Genomic DNA, 24,523 nt, shown 5'->3' on the forward strand with positions numbered 1-24,523 from the left:
TTCGGTGGGGGAACGGGGCTGGCAGGGGCGGATTCCGGTGGGGGGAAGGGGAAAGGGGAAAGGGGTGGTGTTGGTTCGGGGTGGGGATCAACGGGAAATGGAAGGGGGAGTTCGTTTGGCTGCGTAGGGGTGGGTGAAAGGGATGGGGGTGGGTATGCGCCGGCGCCGGCCGAAGCTTTGAGCGCCGGCCGCCGGCAGGGGGGGAGGGCAGGGTGGTGGTGGTTGAGGGGAGGGGTGGCAGGGTAGGGGGGAGGGTGGTTTATATATTTTTTTTATTTTTCAATTAATTTTTTATATTTTAATTAATTTTTTTATTTTTTTTAATAAACTTAACGGAAATCCTAACGGATTCCGTTAAGTGGTAGTGATTTTTAAAAAACGATGATTTAGGTGGTAGTAATATAAAATAAAAAATTAAAGCGGTAGCAAATGTGAATTAGGGCCCTTTCCCCGGTAGCAAATGTGAAATTTTCCTTAATAAAAAGAAGTTTTGCTCACATTATTACATCTCAACTTGATTCATAAAGAAGATACTTTATTCATATTTCTAAATACGCGAAATAACAATAAGTGAGAAGAACTTCAGAAAACGAGTAAAGTCCTGTTCTTATTGACTGAACTCAGCTAAACTGAACTTATTAGAGCTAAATTGAACTGAACTTAACTGAATATTTTATAAGAGAAGGAAATAAGAAGCTGAACTGAACTAAACTGAATTGAGGTGAGCTGAACTTATTAGAACTAAACTAAACTGAAAATAATCGTATGAGAACAGGCCTTAAGTAAGCCGAGTACAAATCGTACCCAAAAAAAAAAAAAAAAAACAATAATGATGATCCTAGTTTGAAAGGTATAGCAAGAAGTACAAGAAAAAAAACGGGGTGAGGGTTGAAAGGGGGGCCAACCCGCCATTTATTAGCCTTTGGTCCTCTGCTTCCTTCCTTCTCTATCTCAATCTCTCTCTAACTCACACACTTTCTCTCTCTATCTTCTCTAATACTCCGTACTAGTACTCGTAATACTAAGAAAAACTTCACTAATTCTAAACATACATACTCTTTTCTGTTCAATTCTCTATTATCTTCAGTCAAAGAGGTGTTGCTCACCACTGATCTTTGCTTCCTTCTTTTTCGCTTTCTTCTTTTTATGATGTTTCTCTTTTCTTTCTTTTATATTTTTTTATTCGTGTGATTATATGATAAAGTTATTATGTTGGAAAGTCCTCAAATTATGAGCTTATAACAGTACTAATAATTTCCTTTGATCCAGGTTGCAGGTTCTGTTTTCTGGGTTTCAAAGATCCTGCTATTTTCATCAAAACAAGTGATTTGAGTGAAATTGTTACTGGGTTTTAATGGGTATTTGTCTTAGTGCTCGAATCAAGGCGGAAAGTCCTTCTCACACAGGTCCATTTCTTACTTCATTTTTTTTTTTTGGAATTTTGAAATTTTGTTAATAACACCATTAAAAATTGAGTTAATGTCTTGGTATAAAGTGTGTTTTTGGGTGTACCCTTTGTTTCTTTGCTAAATGTTGGGTACTTTAATTATCGACGCTTTTTTTTCCCTTTGTTTGGTGCGTCAAATTATCCTTTTCCCACTTGATAAAGCTTTCATTTTTTTAGGTGAATTTTGTTAGGCGAAAAGTTTCTGAAAATTTTGTACAAATAATTAAAATTAGTATGCTTTATAGAAATTATCTTCTAGATTAAGTGTATTACTAGCATAAAATCAAAATCCACCAAATCTGTATGATCATATACAAATTTTCACTAAAATAAAAAATGAAAATTTTGAAATTGTATTACTAGAAAATGCTTATTATTATTGGCCAAAATTGGATGAATGTATAGTTTGGTGTAATTAGCTGATTTGGGATTTTGATTTGTTTAGGGATAAACTCGAAATATGTTAGCTCGGATGTTAGTAAGGTCTCATCAGCACCTTTGACACCAAGGAGTGAGGGTGAGATTTTGCAATCTTCTAATTTAAAAAGTTTCAGCTTCTCTGAGCTTAAAGCGGCTACCAGGAACTTCAGGCCTGATAGTGTGCTCGGGGAAGGCGGTTTCGGGTCCGTTTTCAAGGGTTGGATTGATGAGAACTCGTATGCCGCCACCAAGCCTGGTACCGGCATGGTTATTGCTGTGAAACGGCTTAATCAAGAGAGCTTTCAAGGTCATAGGGAATGGCTGGTGAGTTTCATGACATCCTTTAGTTAGCTAAAAGTTTATGGCTGTTTTTTCATTGTCTAAATTGTTAATTAATGTTAAATTGTTAGATGATTAAATCGCGGTACTATTCATTAATGATACTTAGGAATAGGAATGATTGTTGAAGTATTGATTGCCTTGGAAACAAGATTGTTCTTAATGGCTTAATTTGTTAGGATTATGAACAATGTTAGGATTATCTAATATTGGAGATGTAGTGATATTGAAAATGTGACATGTTTTATGTTATTGATGGCTTCTCCGATTCTGGTTTTGTTAGGCGGAGGTGAACTACCTCGGGCAGCTCTATCATCCTAATCTTGTGAAATTGATAGGATATTGTGTGGAAGATGAACATCGCCTTCTAGTGTATGAGTTCATGCCTAGGGGCAGCTTGGAGAACCATCTTTTTAGAAGTATGCTTCCCATTTTGTGTTAAAATTAACTCAAGTAATGCAAATGTATTAAGCTTTTTACATCATTTTAATCGGTTAATGATGTGATTGTAGGAGGTTCGTACTTTCAGCCTCTTTCTTGGAACCTTCGAATGAAAGTTGCTCTTGGAGCTGCTAAGGGGCTAGCCTTTCTCCACAGTGCTGAAACAAAAGTTATATACCGCGATTTTAAGACCTCTAATGTCCTACTGGACTCGGTGAGTGACTGTCAAGAATAAACTTCACTTGTACTTGTAATTACTTCATTAGATGCTTCTTCAACATTCTGTTAAACATTTTAAATTTAGGAAGTGATAATGATATATGATTCTCTACTGATTACAGAACTACACTGCAAAACTTTCGGACTTTGGGTTGGCCAAGGATGGGCCAACAGGTGATAAAAGTCACGTATCAACTCGCGTAATGGGCACTTACGGATATGCAGCACCAGAGTATCTAGCCACAGGTATTTTAGATGCACATGCCCCTGTGTTCGTTTCTTTTTGCGTTTCTTCTTGTTTCTTTCCACAATTAGATGCCAGATTCTTTTCCTTGGAAGTATTAATGTCCACTATGAAAATAAAAACTATGTCCTATTTGGACAAATGGCATTCTTGGATAACTCTTAACTTCGGATCTTGCTCACCCCTGCTTTGTTGTATACTAATATTTTTGTCGTTCTAGTTCATCGCAGAATATAAATATGTCGTATTTGGACAAACGGTTTTCTTGAATAGCTAGCTTCTTCGTTACCTTGAATCTTAGATTGCTGCTTTGTTATGTATTATATTCATTATCTTTAATTTTATTGCTGAATCATTGCAATTTATTTAATAGTTGCCTCAACTTGTTACAATGTCTATCCTTACCATTTGGCTCTCCTCACATGCAATTTGTTTGATGTGGTGGAGGCGAGAGTTTACCCCATACATAGGGCATCCAACCCCATGCTCTGAATCCCGTTACAATATAATGAAAAAGTACACTTTGTTTCCTTAATCTAGTATTAAAGTAAGTCGTTTTCTAAGCTTCGCTTTCCTATTTTGTAGGTCACTTGACCACCAAGAGCGATGTGTATAGCTTTGGAGTTGTACTTCTTGAGATGCTCTCAGGCCGAAGGGCAATGGACAAAAACCGGCCATCAGGAGAACACAATTTGGTTGAGTGGGCCCGTCCTTACCTTACAAACAAGAGGAAAATCTTCCGCATCTTAGATAATCGTCTAGAGGGTCAGTATAGTTTGGATGCCGCTTTCAGAGTATCCAGCCTTGCATTCCGATGCCTATCTACTGAGCCCAAGTTCAGGCCTTTGATGAACGAGATAGTAAAAGAATTAGACCAGCTGCAAGATCCCTCCAAGGAAGCTCGTAGCAGCTCTAGCACTGGAGGCCGGGCTAGGAGACGAAGTTCACAAGAAAGTAGCACAAAGAGATCAATATCTGCCGTATCATATCCTAGACCTTAGAACACCTCGTTCTACACCTTAGTATCTTGCAGCTAAGATGACAAAATCCCTTAATATTTGGCCCAAATTTAGGGGAATTGTGTTCTGATGTAAGTATTGGTCAGTTGAGATCCAAAGTTACCCTATAGTATATTTTTGGTTGTGAATGTACAGCTCTTGTTTCAACTAATGTAATTCCGCAGGATATTTTGATGTCAAAAAGTGACTCTTCAGGTATAAAATTAAGTTGCTATCTCCTATATACATCCGATGTTCATATAATTTATGGTCCGTTTACCTTCTCTAATCCTAAAAATTACGTTTGTACAGAAAAAGAAAACGGTGGGAGTTAGATAAATAATCTTGACAAAATAAAGAAATTTCTATCTAATATTAGGTTGAAAAAAAAGGAAAAGCATGATTTGAAAAGTGAAGTATTTCCAAGTTCACACGTGAAGTGAAAACATTGCAACCTTTTTGTCGGGATTTTATGTTCACCTAGTAACACTAGATACAGTACAGCATCTTTCTCATTAAACACCTAAAAAGCTGTTTTTGGATTTTGGGTAAAAAAAGAAAAAGGGAAAAAAGAGGAAAACAGTAGAGTACATCCTTTCTCTTTCAAATCTTCTCTAGTTCTTTCTTGAATGACCTAAAGTCTGGACCCCGGTCTACTGATCGATAGAGGTAGCGCATGCTCTAATCATCCATCTATGCATTTCTGATTTTAACATAAGCTAAGAATTGGTGCAATTGCTTAACAATTACCCATTTATTCACATGTATATTAAGACGTATGAATACGAGTACTTGAACGGATTACAAGTTTACAACATACCATACCATATCAATACGGATATATGTAATGGACCGAAGATTTTTTATGTGACTCGAGATGACACTAACAAATATAAGGGTGACTAAGATCGTTAATCATAAAAGACTAATCCGTAGCTATATCCTATATATCAAACGTTTTAGTGTAATCGAACAAAGGCTACAACATAAAAATGGGTCTAGAACTCATCATAAATCGAAAATATAGTGGACTTGGATGTGAACAATGAATGGTAAGTGGACCATGAAAGACAGCCCATATCACGGTATGGCTTTAAACAGAGATAAAAGATTCACTCATTTCATGACTTGATCAGATTACCCATTTGCATTGCTTGGGCCTTTGGCTCAGTTATGGATTGTAGAACTTGTCATCTTTACTTATTTCAAAACTTGTACTCCGGTCTCCGTATCTTTTTATCTGTCAAATCATACTTCATATTCAGTATCAAATTAGATTAAATCATAAAGATTTAAACCAAATAAGATCAAATTTCTTATCTGTTCATACTTGAAACTAAAAATCATTATACCAATATTGGGTATAAAAATATAATGGAGTAAAAATATAAGTTCATCTTCGTGATAAACAAAATTTGTTTTTCTCGTAAATATATCAATAAAACATCGATTAAAAAAATCTTTTAATATTTATACATTGACTCATCGAGTCAAATGACCAATATGCAGCGGATACATGGTACAACGTACAATTGTACAACTGTATGATGCTATATTGAGGCAAGTTTTTTTTGTTTGTTGGAACTTGAATTTTATACTTATTTCAATGCAATTCGTTTTTTGATCACCCAAGATCCTCATAAATTGATTACATTTTCCTTTTCTTCCTCTTTGTTTTACTAGATTAAGTATTCCTAACTTCTAATGCTCCATACAATACATTTTTGTGTACTTCAAGTGTTCAATAATTACTCTACAACGGTCTATATTAGGGTAACTTTTAATCAGTTTCGGACTATACTGTAATTTTACTACAGTGTATCCAATATGTTTAACGTGGGGATAAAAAGAAGGTAAAAATATCTAAGTTGATCCATACGACCATACTATAGAAATCCCAAGGCCAAGGCTCTTTTACTAGCTCCATCACAGATTATGCAGAACTATCAGAAACAAACTGAACAAAAGTCCCCATGCCCAGTCTCATGCATGCCCTTTTATATTTATCCAACTCTCCCATAAAATAAATGAAACTTTTGCTGTATGTGAAAACAAATGACATTACAATTAAACAAGAATAGAGAATGGTGAACCAAATGCAGGGAAAAAACATCACAAGTACAGTCTTGTTTTACAGCACCAGGCCTTAGAATTACATATTCAACTGCAGTATTCATGCAGAAAAAAGAGACAAAATTACATCTTACTCGTCAACTAAAATGCAAAGCAAGCCTCAACGTCGAAGCTTTCCTTCGCACCGAGTTACACCTAATATCTACATATACAATTACCCTCACTTTCCCATCAAGGCAGTCAAGGAAGGAGGATTTTTGAACAAATTAAGTAAATCATAAAAACAAAATTTGCATCTAACCTATTAATGGAAAATTTTTCGATACAAATTTTAACATAAGCTATCACCCAAAACTCGAAAAGGGCGACTTTTCCTCTTCTCCAAGGGTGATTTTATATCACAAAGTTTTGACTAAACCAGGAGTCCAATTTTTCCAATCTAGTTTCCCAATAGATTTGTTCTTCAAATTGACCTTTTCTTTTATTTCCCGCACCTTTCTCAGGTACTTTTTCCCTGGCTTGGTGGGCTCAGTATCTGCTTCCTGTTCTTCACTCTCATCTTCAGCTGCTTGGACAGGCTTGGACTCAGTTTCTTCCTCTGAAGATGCCTCATCCATGATACTACCTAGTACCTCTACAACTTCGCTCATTTTAGGGCGGGCTTTGGGATGCTTGGCAAGACACTTGTTTGCTAATGACGCTAATCTTTGAGCTGATTTTTTGCAGTATTGCCCCTCCAGCCGTGAATCAACAATCAGGTGGAACTTCTTTGAATCTGATACAAAGGGTCTAACCCACTCCAAGAGCTTCTGCTCTCCCCGTGGAAGGTTTTTCTCAACTGCTCGTCTTCCTGTTATAAGCTCATACAGAACCACACCAAAACTCCATACATCACTCTTGATTGTTAATTTTCCAGTAAGGACATATTCAGGTGCTGCATAACCCACTGTTCCTACAACCTATATATGACACAGTTTATCCGTTAGAAGGCTTTACACTTGAAACATCCTAATCCCAAGAAATTGAAGTTAGGTAACTCAAGCTACATATCTGAGCTGCATGGTTTATAATGATTAATTCCAGTTTCCAGGCCATCAAAATCATTACTACGTAAACTACTAGCAAACACCCCTTATAGTAAGATATTTCAGAAATAAACACCTATAGGTTTCCAACCATGCAACTACTAGAGAGAGGTAGATGACTACGTTGACTGTTTAAGCTTTTCTTTTCATATATCTGAGTCTGAAAATCAACAGATTAGTAAAATAGGCTCAGTCACTTAGAGAACGAGACTAGGTAATGGATTCAATGATATGCTCCACTGTTCCAGAATCTCGTCAAAAAAAAAAAAAAAAACGTAATAAGCCCTTGAAACACATATGTTTCAGAATAAATCAACTGAAGGCTTCCAAATAATGTAATATGTACAGCTAAAGATTTGGTGATGCCTTGAGCAAACTAGCATTTATATTGACCAAGCATTAAAATATGAACTCTTAGCTAACATTTAGTAATATAATACGGAGTACTTGTCAAATTATGTAGGCCCCAGAGCATAGGCTTACGAATTAGTTTATGGACTTACCGCAGTTGAAATATGACTATATCCCTCTGCCGGCCCCAGCCTAGCAAGTCCAAAATCTGAGAGCTTGGCATTAAAGTCTTCATCCAACAAAACATTTGATGTTTTAAAATCTCGGAATATTAGCTGCATGAAGCCGATTACCAAACATAATCAACATCAGATTCTTTATGAATAATTGTGATGAACGTGAAGGCATATATTAATTTTTTTAAAGAAAATGAAGCTGCGAAGTACCAACCATGTCATACTCACCACCAAACATGAAGAAATAAAATATTCCATCAGTCACCATTGGTAACTTGGGTGAACAATTTTCTCAAACCAATGATAGCAATATCTGTTATTGTAAAGAATTTTCCATATAATAACCCATCTAATCAAGTAGATCTAAGATTTCTAGGATGGGAATAAAAAAGAAAAATGCGACGATTAAGAACATATGCACTTCCAACAAATTATTATTTTTTTCTAATAAATGTTTTAATCTTAGCATAATTTGGGGGTAAGGCCTAACCTGACTCCCTGAGTACCAAGCTAGATCCCCAATGTGCCAAAACTCTAGTACCATATCGTATCATCAACAACAACTGATTCTAGCTTTAACTTCTCTATCCCCACATGGTCATACCCTTAGGACTATAAAAAGTTGAAATCTCTCACATGTTCTTGAAGTTCAAAACATAGTTGGTAAAGAATATGAAATTTAAAGGCAAATTCAGTTTAGTTATGAGCATTTCTTGCAGAAAATGGAGCATCTACCCATCTAATAGATACAGGTCAGCAACATCTTTGTCATGCACACGGAAACAGAATAGCTAGCAAAGTATTCTGAACAGCTTTGTCAAGCAAAATGAATTTTTAAAAGTCAACCAACTCCGCCATATTAAACTCTTAAGTATTAGCATTAAACTGCAGGCGGCATCTAAACAAGAGCAGAGAGGAGAGCCTGCCTTTTGTCTATTACAGACATTACAATTAATAATCGTGTGAGATTTCATCAGCCATCACTAACAGCCAAAAAGCATTAAGAATTTAAGCCATCTAGATGCTGGAATCTATTAAGATATTCCAAGAGTAAAAACAAAATTCATGAAAACTATTGAAAAGGGTATAGAACTAAGAATTTGGTACCTGAAAATCCATTTCTTCATGCAAATACGCCAATCCACGTGCTGCATCCTGCGCAATTTTCAGTCTCGTCATCCATGGCAAGGGTGATGGCAACCGACCCAATAGGTGATCTTCCAGGCTTTTGTTCTTCATGAGTTCATACACCAAAAGCCTTTGCATTCCTCTTTCATCATCTTCGGCACAATATCCAACTAATTTGACAAGATTCGGGTGCTTAATTACACCTAACCAATTCACTTCATTGATCCACTCTTTATGCCCCTGCAACTAGAATGGTAAATCAAAGCAACCCCATAAAAGGCACACCATGTTAGACATCACATACATCAATACACTTTACACATTACAAAGGATGCAAATCTCAAGTCACACGAAAACATAATAGCAAATAATCACTGTAAACTGAAATGTGAACCAACATTCAGCTACTCCAACACACAATTATTCTTTATGAATGATACTAATTTTGGTGTAACAAGTTATTTCATCACAAATTAACCGGTCAATAATACACCAAGAACAATACCCAAATAAACAAAAAAAACTACACAAAACAATGAATAAGTCCAAGTCCCAAATTCATACATTTTCTCTTGGGCTTCCAACTGAGCCAACATCTCCATTTTCTTCTCCCTAGACAAACACAATACCTTTATTCCCACTCCTAACCCCCATTAAATTAAAATAATCAAATGATTTCTCTTCTTGTTGTGTGTATTCTAAGTTAAGACATAGTATAATCACTATAATAGCAATAATGATGTTCCCAAATCAACATAATCACTCAAAATTCACACATTCACCATTTTCTCAATTGAAAAAATAAAACAAATAATGATACCGTGTAATACAACGCTACAAGTACACTCCGTAACATTAATTACACCGATAGACACGTGATTTTACGAATTCAAAAATCAACACCAACGCATATATTTGCAATTAAACTTTCCAAAACTCTAAAATAACACATTTACTGCATAAATTAACAATGCATTTCAAAATAAAATGAAATTCATAAATCAAAATAAGAAAGGAGGTGAGATGACATGCCTGGGAACCATAACGATTAAGCTGCTTAACAGCAACATCAATTTTAGAATTCACAGAATCATCAAACTCAAAATCATCACAATCAAAAACCCTAACATTATCAACAACACCTCTATAAACACACCCAAATCCTCCTTCACCAATCAACAAGCCTCGACTAAACCCACGAGTTGCCGATTTCAACTCAGCAAAAGTAAACGCTTTCAGATCGTTACAAACTCGGCGATTCTGAGCTAGTAGAGAGAAAAACCCGGCTGACTCGCCGGAAAACTCCGAGTCTCCGGCGAACTCCGACCGCCGTACTTCGGTGGTACTTGAACTTGTAGTACTACTAGCTATACTTAAAGAACGAGCCCATGAAACTCTTGCTCTTACTGATGAAACGACGTCGTCTTCTCCTTCTTCGGATCTTCTTTCACCATTTGTGAAATGGAAGCACTTCATTATTATTAAAGTTTTAATCTTTTTTAATTTATTTGATTAATTTAGTTAAAATGAGAAAATGGGGAAGAAGAAGAAGAAAAATATGAGAGAGAAAAAAAGAAGAGAGGGTGGTTGAAGAGTGGAGGTGAGGGGATCAACTAACATTGGATGTTTTAATGGAGAGATTAATAAAATAGTGATTCATAATTAGTTGGAATAATAATAATTAACAAACCTTAATAATGTCCCGTCAAAAAAAAAAAAAAAAACAAACCTTAATAATGAAGGAAATATGAGTAGTGTATTAATAATGTCAGATGATTTGTAGTTTAAAAGAATAAAATGCAGAATTTGAGTAAAAAAAATGGGATTTTTGATTTTTAAAAAAAGAAAGAAAGGAATTGAAAAGATCACGAGGGTGCAGAGGAGGAGGGAGGATGAAGGAGAGAACTAGAGAAGTAGGCAAACAATGTCAGATGTTACCGAACGGTTCCTTGTGGTAGGACCTATCTATGTGCCCCGGCAGTTATATTGGGTTTTGGGTATATTCTTCATTTTTCTTTTTCGACTTGCTTTCTCCGTTCCTATTTGTTTGTCCCGTATACTCTGGTTATTATGAATGGTTGTACGAGTATAAAAATTGTCGAGTCGTATTTATTTTGAGCTAACTTTAGAATGCTTCATTATGGGTGGTAACGTGTCTCCTATCTGCGTCGTTTATCTCAATAATATATGTTCATAAAAGTTGAAAAGAACAGAGATACCGTCGTCATTCACTTGCATATATTTGGTTTATTTCTCAATAAAAAAGCACAATTTGGCCATATGAGGCAAATAAATAGGATGGATGAAGTATGTATATTTTTAAAAAAATATACACGTAATAATTTTGAAATTTTCTACTTCGATGTCTTTAGGCATGGCAATTTGGCAAAATGATGTAGTACTTTGGTGACTCGGCCATAAAAACTAAAAAAAAAAAAATACTTGTACTAAGTACTTTGGTGACTAGTGTTTGTCATTCATTAATATTAGTAGCTCGAGATTTCAATTATTAAATGCAATGTTAATGTAGTGTTGCTTACACATATGTTATAAGTTGATGATGATGTGACATGCCTTAAAATCAAACCTTTATTCAAATTTATTATCTTGTCACAACTTAATACAATGTTGATTTGTGAGTTGTGACTCCTTGAAACAATATCCATACAATTGTTCATAAGATGAACAATACAAGTACTATAATTAAGCTACCCTAACATATCTTTCAAATTGATACGTATGTCATAATGGATTTTTGCAATAGCACGTTTTACTTGTAAGATTATAACCAAAGTAAACCATCAAAGTTGCGCATTACCAAACACACGTGCAAAGAAGACGACATCCATGACACGAACATAAGATGTTGCCAATCTTGGCATGTCAAATGGGAGAAGTTGAGCCATTCACATTGGGTATCCCTTCAATTTAAAAGAGTGCCAACATTGGTTTTGGGCTGAGTCTAATCATCAACACCAACTTCAATATCTAGCCCAAATTGACTTGACCAATTGACCATTTTACAATTTAAAGACTTCATTGATTAGACTCCAATAATACGTGTCAAATGAACATTTGTCGAAAAACCTTCCATTTTCTGCAACAAAACACTCACACCTCCCGCTCAAAAACAGTCTCTGTTCCGTTTCCACTTCTGATCACACACCCCGCCTCGTCACCTCCTTCCTCACACTATCTGTACTATATTCCTCCATTTTCTCTCTCCTCTCTCTACAAAAAAACACTATCTGTACTATATTCCTCCATTTTCTCTTCTCTATCATACAAAAAATATGAGTTATTTTGACACCAAAGTTCACAACTTTATCAACCTCCATTAAAATCACTACAAACCTTTCTTCAAAAGTTTATTAGGGTTTTTCTCCGCTCTCCATTTCTCGTCAAATCACAGTGGTAGGTTTCAAAAAATCTAAACTTTTGCACATTTTCTTACATGGGTTTTGTTGGGGTTTTTGGTTTTCCTATAATTTCACAATTTTTTCTCTATTTAATCGCCTTTTGTTATTATTTTAACATTTTTTTCTTATTTTTCCGGTTTGAAGACCGAAGCTCCGCCGCCGGAACCGTCGAAGCTACCAGAAGCCGTCGAAAGCACTGCAATCACAGTCAACAGAGGTAAACTCAAACCCCTCTTATCACTATCTCTCCTACCTCACATTTTATTTAATAACTCCGCTAAATAAGGAAATTTTCTTTGCATTTTTAGTTATATTACATTTCATTGCTAGAAGTTTGTGGGCTTATGCAATTTAAACTAAGTTAGAAGTTTGTGTTACTTGTAATTTGATAAATAATTTCAGATTATGTATGGATTTTGTTTATATTCTTTAAAATAAGATAAAAAGATGTCATATTGGGCGCAGAATAATTTTTGTTCCGCAGAAATGTGTGTGTGCGCTGAAATAAATAAATATTTTGTGGGTGCTGATTAATTTATGTTCCTCAGAAATGTGTGTGTGTGTGTGTGTGTGTGTGCGCAGAAATGAGTAAAAAGTTTTTGTTTTTTAATTTTAAATTTAATTTTAGCATTTTAAAGTAAATTTTCATGTTTAATGAACTTCAAATTCTTATATCACTGTGTGTGGGTGTTTTTGTGCTTCCAGTATAAGCATTTACTGCGGATAGAACACCAATTGACTGCGAAAATGTCACGAAAGGTATCTTCTGTCTTTCTATTCTGCACTTTTGATGCATTTGAATAAGCAAGTTATAAGTTAGACATTATATCCTTATGGTTTTTATATATGATGTTTGATGATTTTTGATCAAGACCTTGAGTTGTATGATTTACTGCATGATTAAAATTGATACTCGTAGTCGTGATTGTTTAGTACTCCTAGTTGGTATTACATGTCAATATACTTGTGTTTGAGTAGGTTTAAATTGTGAGGGTGTAAATCATGGTGTTTGTGTGTTAGTTGCTGAGAAGTCTGTGAACTTTTCTTAAACTGAATAATTGTTGTTTAGTTTAAGGGGTTTTCTCTTCTTGTTCTACCTTCACTTGGATATCAATGCTTTACTATCATGTATGTGCTGCATATTAGGCTGAAATTGTTGTTTTGCTCTACTGCTGTCATAACTTAATACTCTGTAGAAAACTTGTGAACATCGAACATTTGAAAATTTGGTACCTGGAAAGCTCTTAAACTCGATTGATTCATAGCAGCTCGTAGTACTATTTCTTCATACCTAAAGACTAGAGTAAGGAGTAGTTTTTGTGGTTCTATGGCGCTAACTGAATCTTTTATTTTGTTTTTTCTGGTTATTGGTATTGCAATCGATCTGATGGCATTTTCATCTGAAGATGAAGCACTCAAATTCTGATATAAGTGAATCAGAACTAGATGATTATATAGATGATGTCTACTATCGACTGAAGAAAGATAGATACGAAGTGAAGTTATCAAATAATACATTCAGGTGTCCATTTTGTGATGAAAAGGAGAAAAAGGACTATTACTTTTATGATCTTCTGGATCATGCTAGAGCTTTAGGAAAAGGCCCTAGTAGGGATGGTGTTAAGCTTAAGGGGAAGCATAAAGCCCTTGGTTACTACCTGGATAAGTATCATCGTCCTAGAGTATCATCTTCTGGCAAAGGCATTTCACAGGTGAAGCATGATGACAGGGACAGTCCAAGAGTATCATCAATGTCCTCTGGAAAAGGCACTTCTCTGGTGAAGTATGATGACAAATACAGTCCTAGAGTATCATCAAGACCCTCTGAAAGAAGCATTTCACGGCTCAATGATCGTGATGACACTGAAAAATATGTCTGGCCATGGAAAGGCATTGTGGCTAATCTCCCTGTTGAACTAAAAAATGGAAGGTATGTTGGGGATAGTGGAAGCAAGTTACGAGATGAACTTGCTAAAAAAGGTTTTAACCCGTTGAAGGTGATACCTTTGTGGAGTGTTCATGGCCATTCTGGATTTGCCATTGTGAATTTCAGCAAGGATTATCAGGGATTTGAAAATGCTATATTTTTTGACAAGGACTTTGAGGTAAATTACCAAGGCAGGCGAGAATGGTATTCAACGAGGGCTGATGCTCGCGGGGACAAACTTTATGGATGGATAGCAAGGGAGAAAGACTATCTCATGAATGATCTGGTTGGGAAGCATCTGCGTGACAATGGAGATGTCAAAACTTTGGCTGACCTTGTCGCTGAAGAAAAAAGGAAGGGAAACTGCCTAGTTTCAAACCTCAGCCAGACCAAGGAAGTGAAGGATAAGCAGGAAAAAGAAATAAAGAAAAAGCTCAGTGAGACATGTGCTTCTTTAGAGAAGGTAATCGAGGAAACAGATAAAATGACCCACGCTTACAATGAAGGTATGTATATGAACATCTATGCATAATCCGTTTCAATGTATTTTGATTTCTGTTCTTTTAGTTTTGCAAATGCAGGGTAATGTGTTCTTTTCCATGTTTTTTGTGTTGAAGTTTAAAAGCAATCTCTTGTTTCTTTCTTTTCCTGGGCAGAGATGGAGAGGATGAGAAAACGGACAGTTAAGGATAAGGAGAAGATTTTGCGTGAGCATGAGAACTTTAAGCGCAACCTAAAATCTCAGAAGGATGAGCTGGAGAAACATGAAATCTTGTTGGAGAAACGTGAAGCTGATTATGACAACAAATTAATCAAGCTTCGACGCCAGAGGAAAATGGTACTGTCTACTGTTTTGAGCTTTAAGCTGGTTATACCAGCTAATTAGCGACTTTATTACTTTAGTATAAGTTAAAGCAATTGAATTCTGAAACCTTTTCTTTCTGGTTAATGAACACTGAGCTTTATTGTATAATTCTTGAATATTTGAATGTTGTTTCATCCTGAATTACATACCTGTGAAGCATGTTTTTGGTTCTTTGTTGATATAAGTGATTAGTTTTCCTTGATTTCAGAATGAGTTAGCAACACAGGAACAACATCGGTCAGAACAGAAAGTACTAAGGCTTGTTGAGGGGCATGAGGTAAAGTCACTAACTCATATCCCTATTCTTGTATGAGAATCGATACATCAATCTTGTGATGAATACTTACTGTGCTAATCTGCCTTGTACACTATTTATACACTGATTTTCCAGAGGGAAAAGGAGGCGCTTCACAAGAAAATCATTGATCTGGAAAAGCAGATTGATCAGAGGCAAGCATTAGAGTTGCAGATAGAACAATTGAAAGGAGCTGCTCAAGTTATGGAACATATGGGAAGGGATACTGAAACCAAGAAAAAGATGGAAGAAATCAATGAAGAGCTGAAGGAAAAGGTAGAAGAACTGGAAGATATAGAGGCTCTAACTCAGGCTCTGGTAATTAAGGATCGGAAATGCAATGATGAGTTGCAGGAAGCACGCAAGGAATTGATAACTGTAAGTGTATAAATCTTTTGATTATCATATAGTGAAGTTTGTGCTTGTGTTAGTGCTTAAAGCTTGAAATTCTATATTTATTGTAGGGGTTGAAGGAAAGGAAAGCTGTCCGTGCTAACATTGGTGTAAAAGCAATGGGTTGTCTTGATAAAAAAGTTTTCGAAAGTGTGGCCAAAGAGAAGTACTCCAAAGAAGAAGCACCAGCCAAAGCCGATGAACTTTATAATTTGTGCTTAGAATACATTGGAGATCATGACTGGCATCCTTACAAAGTTATTACTGAGTATGGAAAACCCAAGGTATATCTGTCTTATGCTTTTGTCTAATATTTATATTTTTGGTCTTGTTGCATAGGCCATGGATCTTTTTTTGAAAGATTGGGGTGGAAATTTCACATGTTTCAATGGTTGGGGTTTTGCTACTGTTATAAAATGTTGTGGTTGGAAGTAACTTAGAACCATGAAGAACACATTATTGGGGTCGGATCAGAAGTGTAGTCTTATGTCTTCATCCTTTTTTGATGTGTCCTTAAAGAAACAGAAAGGGCAATGGAAGATCGAGATTGATTTCAGGTTCTGCAGTAACTGTCCTAAGCATTATAAAACCTAGATTACATAAATATCAGCAAATCTATTAGTTCCTTGAAAAACTAGTAGCACTCAATTTATCAAGATTCAAGTTGTATGACTATATACTTGGTGCAGAAGTCCCCTAATGGTAGCCTTAACATATCAAAATGATAGTCATAAACTCATAATGGCTATTTGTATAATGATACAATAGTAAATTTAAGCTTATTACATGTTTTTTCATTTTTAATGCTGCCTTTTACTAAGTACATGTACTTTGTCTGCCTACTTAGGAGGTTATAAATGAAGAAGATGAGAGACTAATTATGTTGAGGAATGAACACGGAGAGAAGGTTTGGCAGGCTGTTAGCACTGTGATGAGCGAGCTTAATGAATACAATCCTAGTGGTCGATATCAAGTACCGGAGCTTTGGAACATGAAGGATGACAGAAAGGCAACATTGGGAGAAGCTACAGAGTATGTGGTGAACCTTTGGAGATCACACAAGAAGAAAAAATTGCTGAATTTTCTGCATGTCTAGGAAACCTTTTTTTTGTGCTAACTTAACCACATTACCAAAGCAGTGCATAAACTAAAAACACATGAAACTCTCATCTAAAGTGGTATTAACTGTTTAGTAAGATACACTTAACTCTGAAAATCTGAAGTTGACATTCTTGTGAAAAGGCGGTATGCTTATGTAATTAAGCCTTTACTCCTATGTTTTGAAAATTCTACATTTCTAATTAGAATTACAGGTTTTGAGTTGTGATGAGGCAAATTGGCACATGGTATTAGGCCCAATAATATCTTAACTCAGGAACTTCTGTTCCTTCCTTGCAGCCCATACTAGCTTACCTGGGCCGGATTGGGCCCGGCCCAATCTTGTTAAAGGGACATCCTAGACAAAGACTAAGAGAGGTTTTGGCATTAACTTTTTACCTTTGGTGGTGAAAGTAACTGCAAAAGAAGGTAGAAGATTGTCGAGGGCATCCAATGTGTTCATAACCCCCTTTTTTTTTTTCTTTTTTTTTGTTAATTTTATTGGTAGAATCCAAAGAATTGAAGCTACCAAAAGAGTGTGGAAAACAGCTTCTCATAACCAAACACCATGGTCACAAAATTATTACTTTGAACCCCACCTCCCATGTGCTTGTTTTGGGTAACAGACATTTCTCCATTTCAATTTTCCTTTGGACTTGACATTACTTACAAGGTCATCATATAGTATAAAAATTCAAACCCTGGTCCAGTAAATCTTTGTTACTCTTTTTCTCTATACTTAGTAATGTATAGTTTTCCTTAATTGATTTTTCTATACTTCAAGTTAAGGCTTGTACAAAGTTGTGTATAGGAACTAACAAATCGTGAACATGAGAGAAAATTAGAAAGAAAGGAGTATTAAATTAGGTACCGAACAATCAATATGACCATATAGGGCAGATGGAGTAGCTTTTTTTCACTAATGAGATTGACTTAATGTTGCTTAAAATTCAAACAATCTACTCCTATAACTCTATTTTTTTTTTTTTTATCAACTCCTTTATCTAGCTTGCAAATGCATCAATTGCCATTTTTGTTGAAGGAGAAAATATTGTCTAACTACCATGTTGAGGAATGAGTCTTGTGCTATATACTTACTATTTCTAAAAAGGCTAGATTGGAATATCTCTCTAACTGTTCAATCTTCCTTTGCAAATTGATGATAAGTTTCCCATTTTATGAACAAAAGAAAGTGTGAGTGATTGAGCTTTCTTCGTCGGCCATTTTAGTGCTGCCTATCTATACTTTCAACATGTTTCATTTTCATCTTTTCGCAATTTGGATATTTCATAACCGACTCTTTACTATTTAGTAAATGTATGCACTTTCTTCATGTGAAATTAATGATCTATCAGAAAATGTCTAAAAAGGTCGTTATGATTTCTTTTATAAATACAAAGTAGTGGTTTAAAATTTATTTTTCTTGATGTAAGAAAAATAAGTTACACAAAAGTGATCATACAATATGTCTATCTCACTAACATGAGGTAATTAAAGTCGCATATTTAACCCTATTTGTAAAATTAGTTAGCATGGCATGATAAGTGATCTTTATAAATAAATTAACATAAAAGTGGTAGTATCACATTTTTGATACAATGACTTCTTGTTGTTCTTGGGATAAATTTAAATGTCTCTTAACACAACGTTTATAATAAAGTTTACGCTAAATTGAGATATGTTATGTGTAAATGATCTTTAGATTAACAATATTCTGTTTGGTTTAATAAATTTACAAGTTAAACATTTACATTCAAGCTCATTTTATATCCTTCTTTCTCTTACACCAAAATTATATTCCTATCTTATGTAACAAATATGAATATTGTCCATTTAGTATGATTCCAATCGCAACCCATATACCCACGACTCTAACATTCACGAAATTAACTTCTCAAAACCAATTCGACGAAGTTTCTCAAAATTAATGCTGTCTTGTCAAATTATATTACTAAGTATAGCTAAAATATGCTCTTGGCCTTTCATTGACACTTTACTATAGACAAAAACTAGTAGAAATAATAAAACAACCAATAAAGAGAAAGAAATATAAAGGCAAACAAAGTTCATTCCATTGAACCAAAAGCCCAAGAGTTACAATAACATAAAGTTTAGAAACCATATTACACTCCACTAAAACTATATATTATCATAAGTAATATTCATATACCATTTTCCTTCCATCTTAATCTTAATAATATAATTAGCACATCATTAGGCTGCGGGCTACACCTTTCTGCAGTCGCTTCAGCCTTTTTTTTTCACCTTTCCCTCTATACCCTCTCCCCTTTTTCAAAATTACACTTTCCCACACTTCCATTTCCCTCCAAACCCAAAACTTTAAACCCCAAAATTAAAACAAGAAAAAAAAACTTCAAATTGACGAATTCACCCCCTCCCTCCAAAACCTACATTGAGAAAAGTCTTTTTAAAAACCCAAATTTTCTCATTCTTCTCTTTTTACCCCCCACTTACCTCAATTTTGAGGTCGGGTTTAAAAAAAGAAAAAAACCATTAAAATAAGGTTTTTTTAAACGATAAGATAAAGTAAAATAAAATAAAACCTAAACTATGCCGGAAATTCGTTTTTTTCCTTCTTCAGTGGTTAAAAGGGGTAAATATTTTTAAACCCTGAAATTTTTGCCGGTAAAAGTTTGTCCAAATTGCCAATGAGCGGGAGCAATGTTCCAAGAAGTGGAAGACCTCCTGTCACTGGCTACAACCCTAAAGGAGAGTGCTTGTCCAACCAAAACCGAGTTCGATTGCCAGTTTTGACCCCAGTTACGGCTCATTGGCATCCAGTTAGTCCTTGATCCTTTAACATAAGTCCTCACAATATCCCCTGCACCCGCGACATTGGTGATCAAAACCAAGTTGAAGTAACGGAACCCGTTGATTGTGAACCTGATTCCTCCACGCTTACGGCATGGTACCCTGCATTAATTAAACAATAAACGACATCGTCGTTAGAAGGGCATTTTAGATATTTTAGGTACGTAAAAACGGTGTATGAATGTGATTAAATCAGGGCCGTAGAATTGGTGGGAGTATTGAAGACTGTGCATGGGAACATGCGAGTGGAAGACCGCAACTAATAAATCTCTCCTGAAATTGTGGACAAAATGGGGTGGGTATTGGGTTTTGTTTTCACATTGGATCCGGATTTTAATCTGGTTAAAGTTTTGGCCCATTAGTCTTGAATTTGGGTACATTAGTAGTACTACTTTAATTTGACTTTTTAGTCTTCTAGGAAATCATAAAGCTGCTACATTTTCACATGTTTTTGACATACATATTCAACAATTCTAGCTCAGCAATTTGACACTAGTGAATTTCATCGAGATTCCACTCATGCATTGTTTGAATTATAGACGAATATTAGTTAAATCGTTCACATTTCCAAGAACAAAATGATGCCTATATACTGAAGTAGTTAGAATTCCACTTCTATTAGACAGTTCACTCGTCATAGGAAAAATTTACGAGTAACTATTACTGATCTATACACTAGTAGAACACATACAACTATCAAATCTTTTCGGGGATAAGTAGTGATTGCACAAAGATTATAAAGAAAAATGCGGGAAAGACCAACATTGCATATGCTCTTAGGTATAAATTGTACAAGTCATGTTTCATAATCCTACAATCAAATGAAGGTGCTTAAGAGTTAAGTGATTGAAAAGGCTAAACAATCTTATTGGTACTGTTACTAACACACTCATTTGACCAATATACGGTAGTACACTCTGCTTCTAACATTATAAAATGTTCCTTCCAAGATATTTTTAAGGCACAAAACCTAACACTTTTAAGTTTTAACTACAGTACAAATAATGTCACATTTTTAGTCCTACCTTTATTACTTTCTTTAAGCACTCTGTTTAAGTCTAAACCAATGAACACTTGTTGCAAACCATACTAGTCACTACCCAGTATACCCAATATTACTCAACTTTATACACTGTCTGTCAACCTTTTTAAAAATACCATATCTTCCTAATTACTTTATTAATTTATAATTAAAGTAATTAGGACTAAAACAACTACGTTCCAAACCAAAAAGTCACAATTCCGTACTCCGTTGTTTACTTGACAATACAAGATAAAACTAACACTCCACGAAGGTTAGACCTAGACCATTACTAGGATTAATTACGAAAATGACCCGTAACTGTCTAAGAGCATCCACAATGGTGGTTTTTCCTTGCATTTATTCTCATTCTTCTTAAAAAAAAAATCAACTCAACCATCAAATTGTTCCTTAATTTTTTTTAATCAACAACAAATTAGCTATTCAATTTTATAAGCATTATAATTCTAACCAAAATATTTTTTTTTTTTTAAAAAAAAAGTACTTCATCCAAGGAATTAAAATACTAAGCATTAAATACATTCTCTAAAATAGAACAAGTTTAGAAATGCACGACAAAATCACACGTCAATAAGTAATATCAAGAGCTACATTTATCATTTTCAGCGGAAAAAAAAAAAAAAAAAAAAAAAACAGGGGAAGAGATAAAAAAAAGAAGGCAAACCTGCGGTAAGAGACGGGAACAATGCCAGCACGGTACTGAGCAAGCTTAAGGAACATGGGCATAGCGAGGTCAAAGTGAGGGCGAGGAGGGTTGCACCACCCACCGTTGTCGCTAGCCTGGGCGAAGTTAGGCGGGCAAAAGTTAGTAGCCGTGACTAGAATAGATGGGCTACCAGGGTGACACCAGCTAGGGTCATCGGCGCACTTGATTTCAAAGCAAGCACCGCAACTAAGACCGTTGTTGAACAACGCTGTGCTTAGTGCTGCTGTGTTCACACCGTAACCCTGGCTATACAAGTTCCCATAACCGCATGCTCCTCCTATTAAACATCAAAAAAAATTTAAAAATTAGAAAAGGGTATTTTTGGTATTTAAAAAATGACTAAATTGCCCTTGAGGGTACCCACATATTGGATTAGATTAGAGAAAGTGGGTACTAATTATTTTAGAAAGTTAAGCATGTTTAAGGAGGTACATTATGGTTAAGTTTGTTATTAATCATGATTAGAAGAAGGGTGGGGGAGAAAGGAAAAGACGAGCATACCCATGGTGCCAGAAGCATCAGCGCCACCATAAAAAGTAGCATGAGCAGTTTGCCAAGAACCACCTTGGTAATTTCCGGGAATTCTAGCATCAACCAATGTTAATGAAACCAATAATGTAATTAATGGAATTATGTTAATAATATTACTAAACAGTGCCATTTTTCTTTCTTTCTCTCACTCTTTTGTTTTTTTTTTCTAGAGAGAGAAAATTAAAGAGAGAGGAGAGAGAAAGAGGGTTTGTGTTGTTCGTGAGGAGTGAGTGAGTTGTGGAATGGTAAGAGGTCAGGAAGGTCAGGTACTTATGGAGGGAAGGGGTTCAGGGTAATAGGGGTATTTTCGACTTTTCAAGTGTATTAAAAAAAAAGGAAAAAATGGAGATGAAATGAGTGTAATGTGGAAGGGAGGTAGGGATTGTGGGCACTCGCATTGAATGCGCGTCAAAAAGAGTCTCTAATTAGGACAGATTGAAATTAATTACCCAATCTTGGTGGGGTTGTATTGTTTGATACTTCTCTCACTCTCTCTTATTTTTTCATACGACATATTTCATGCTCTATCTTACTTCTATTGCGGTCCCATGTGATCGTATTATGTCATTTATTCACCACATAAATTGGGAAATAGGTTTACCTTAATTTACTGTACAAATCATCAAATGTAGATTTTGGATAATTGGATATTGTAACCATGAATGGTTGTGTGTTGAAAAGATGGCATTGGATTAGGTTGGTCGAATTGAAGATTGTTATGCATTTTACATTATGTCTATGCTTTAGCCATCTTAGTTAAATATAACACTAGTTACACGACATAACATCAGCAAGTAAAGAATAGAATGCAAAATGATCGGAACTTTGTCAAAAAAAAAAATGATCGGAAAATAGGTCACGATATACAACATTGACCCACACGTGGGTTCGGGGCATGCATGTGTGGGCTACTTGTTTGAAAATGTGACACAATACATGTATAACCTTATTGTTAATAAAATTCATTATACTCGAAAACAATCGAAAGACATATGTAGGAAATGATTTAAGCTGATATTGCTTAAAATGAAAAATTCATCATTAGGTTAAATTTTGTTACTATTTGCGTGGACATTTACCTTGAAAAATCATATTTTTAGTTAGGAAAACAAATTGGTTGCTTTGGAACAAGGTATTATACATGTGGTGGGGTTGGGGATCCATGAGTATGAGTAGGGAGCACCAAAAAATAATCACTTGCACTCTTTGATGCATGCTACTTTTTGTCTTATGTTATGGACCTAAACTTTTTTCATACGTATTCAATCCCTAAGTATTTCATAGTCCAAATATTAAAAAAATAAAATCGTAAAAGAAAAGGCGGAAATTTCGTACAAAAAGGGTAACAAAATATTTTGGTAGGGTAGTTGGACATAAATGCCCTTAGAAGGTCCTTGAAAAAGGACAGAAAAAGGAGGGGTATTTACGCACAAAAAGATAAAAAGGAGAGTTAAAAATAGCGTGAATCTGAAGTAGAGACGGAATCAACGGCTGAGATTGAAGGAGGTGGTTGCGGGCCAGTTGTAGTGGGCTGAAGTTTGGGCTTAAAGCGGCAACCAAATAGGTCTGTTTGATGAGCAAGAGAATCTAACGACAAAGTAACACAAGGTTTAAAAGGGACGACAAATTTTTAAAAAATGCCGGTGTTCAGTAAATTAGTGAATGGCGGAAGTTGGGACAACCAACAACTGCCAAACCACCACTCCTGTCGCCACTCCCTTAGCTTCTCCTAAGAATCCGGCGTCCCCCTCCGATTTCAACCTTGCTAACCATCCCAATCCCCTGATTCCAGCGCTTCTGACCTCCCCCCATCCCCCGATTTGTCGAGTTTGAAGTCCGGAATTACAACAACTCCGAATACCTCGACCCCAATTGCATATATACCTTATTGTGGGTTTTTATCATTTCACCTCATCTACTTTGATGGTGGCAAACATGGCAGCGGCGGAGGTGGTGATGACTATGGCGGCAGAGGTGACGATGACGACAACTATGAAGGGAAAAATATGAGGGCTTCCAGTTGGTAACGGAGAGGGAGAAGGGGGTTGAGGTTTTGATGGAGGAGAGAGAATTTGAAGGTTTGTTAATGGTGGAAATGTTTAGTTTTGAGGAGAGATAAAGATACGGGATGAAAGTAGAGCCATTGGGGTAACCTTTGTATTTTGTGTTTATTTTTTTTATTTTAATACTCTGTTTTTGTGAAAAAAAAGGGTCACTTTTGTGAAGAAAAAGGGTCACTTTTGTGGAAAAAAAGGGTCATTTTTGTAAAAAAGGGGTAACTTTTGTGAAAATATGAATCACTTTTATAATAAAAAGGGTCACTTTTGTAAAGAAAAAGGGTCACTTTTATAAAGAAAAAGGGTCACTTTTTCGTAAAAATGTTCGATGTACAATAAAATTACTGTAAACCGGGGGCATGCAAAAGGAGTTGAAAAGGGACCCACTTAATCTCCGTAATTATCGGTTGATTATACTGCGACGAGACCATGCAAAA

The 24,523-nt window shown here is 35.6% G+C and overlaps 4 protein-coding genes across 4 annotated transcripts; 2 read left to right on the forward strand and 2 right to left on the reverse strand.

The window, feature by feature from the left end:
- The first annotated feature begins 939 nt into the window (after positions 1–939).
- LOC145618447 (putative serine/threonine-protein kinase PBL10) lies at positions 940–4,354 on the forward strand. The gene is made up of 7 exons (XM_081673216.1): positions 940–1,095; positions 1,270–1,406; positions 1,893–2,191; positions 2,490–2,625; positions 2,719–2,861; positions 2,989–3,112; positions 3,696–4,354. Exons 2-7 carry the CDS (start codon positions 1,355–1,357, stop codon positions 4,109–4,111), a joined length of 1,170 nt encoding a protein of 389 aa, XP_081529342.1. The 5' UTR covers positions 940–1,095; positions 1,270–1,354; the 3' UTR covers positions 4,112–4,354.
- A 1,941-nt stretch (positions 4,355–6,295) lies between these two features.
- On the reverse strand, positions 6,296–10,794 carry LOC145617235 (serine/threonine-protein kinase PCRK1-like). Its single transcript, XM_081671926.1, has 5 exons — positions 10,651–10,794; positions 9,954–10,611; positions 8,901–9,161; positions 7,770–7,892; positions 6,296–7,140 (listed from the first exon to the last, which is right to left on the reverse strand). The coding sequence occupies exons 2-5, from the start codon at positions 10,395–10,397 to the stop codon at positions 6,580–6,582; spliced, it is 1,389 nt and encodes a 462-aa protein (XP_081528052.1). The 5' UTR covers positions 10,398–10,611; positions 10,651–10,794; the 3' UTR covers positions 6,296–6,579.
- Positions 10,795–13,746: 2,952 nt separating this feature from the next.
- LOC145616149 (protein INVOLVED IN DE NOVO 2-like) lies at positions 13,747–16,916 on the forward strand. Its single transcript, XM_081670847.1, has 7 exons — positions 13,747–13,990; positions 14,108–14,773; positions 14,924–15,105; positions 15,341–15,409; positions 15,524–15,805; positions 15,892–16,104; positions 16,668–16,916. Exons 1-7 carry the CDS (start codon positions 13,747–13,749, stop codon positions 16,914–16,916), a joined length of 1,905 nt encoding a protein of 634 aa, XP_081526973.1.
- A 2,052-nt stretch (positions 16,917–18,968) lies between these two features.
- On the reverse strand, positions 18,969–22,258 carry LOC145618507 (expansin-A4-like). Its single transcript, XM_081673282.1, has 3 exons — positions 22,000–22,258; positions 21,457–21,775; positions 18,969–19,852 (listed from the first exon to the last, which is right to left on the reverse strand). The coding sequence occupies exons 1-3, from the start codon at positions 22,157–22,159 to the stop codon at positions 19,543–19,545; spliced, it is 789 nt and encodes a 262-aa protein (XP_081529408.1). The 5' UTR covers positions 22,160–22,258; the 3' UTR covers positions 18,969–19,542.
- Between the last annotated feature and the right edge of the window lie 2,265 nt (positions 22,259–24,523).

Source organism: Chenopodium album, chromosome 26, assembly GCF_948465745.1.
Source record: "Chenopodium album chromosome 26, dcCheAlbu1.1, whole genome shotgun sequence".
NCBI classification, from domain to species: Eukaryota; Viridiplantae; Streptophyta; class Magnoliopsida; order Caryophyllales; family Amaranthaceae; genus Chenopodium; species Chenopodium album.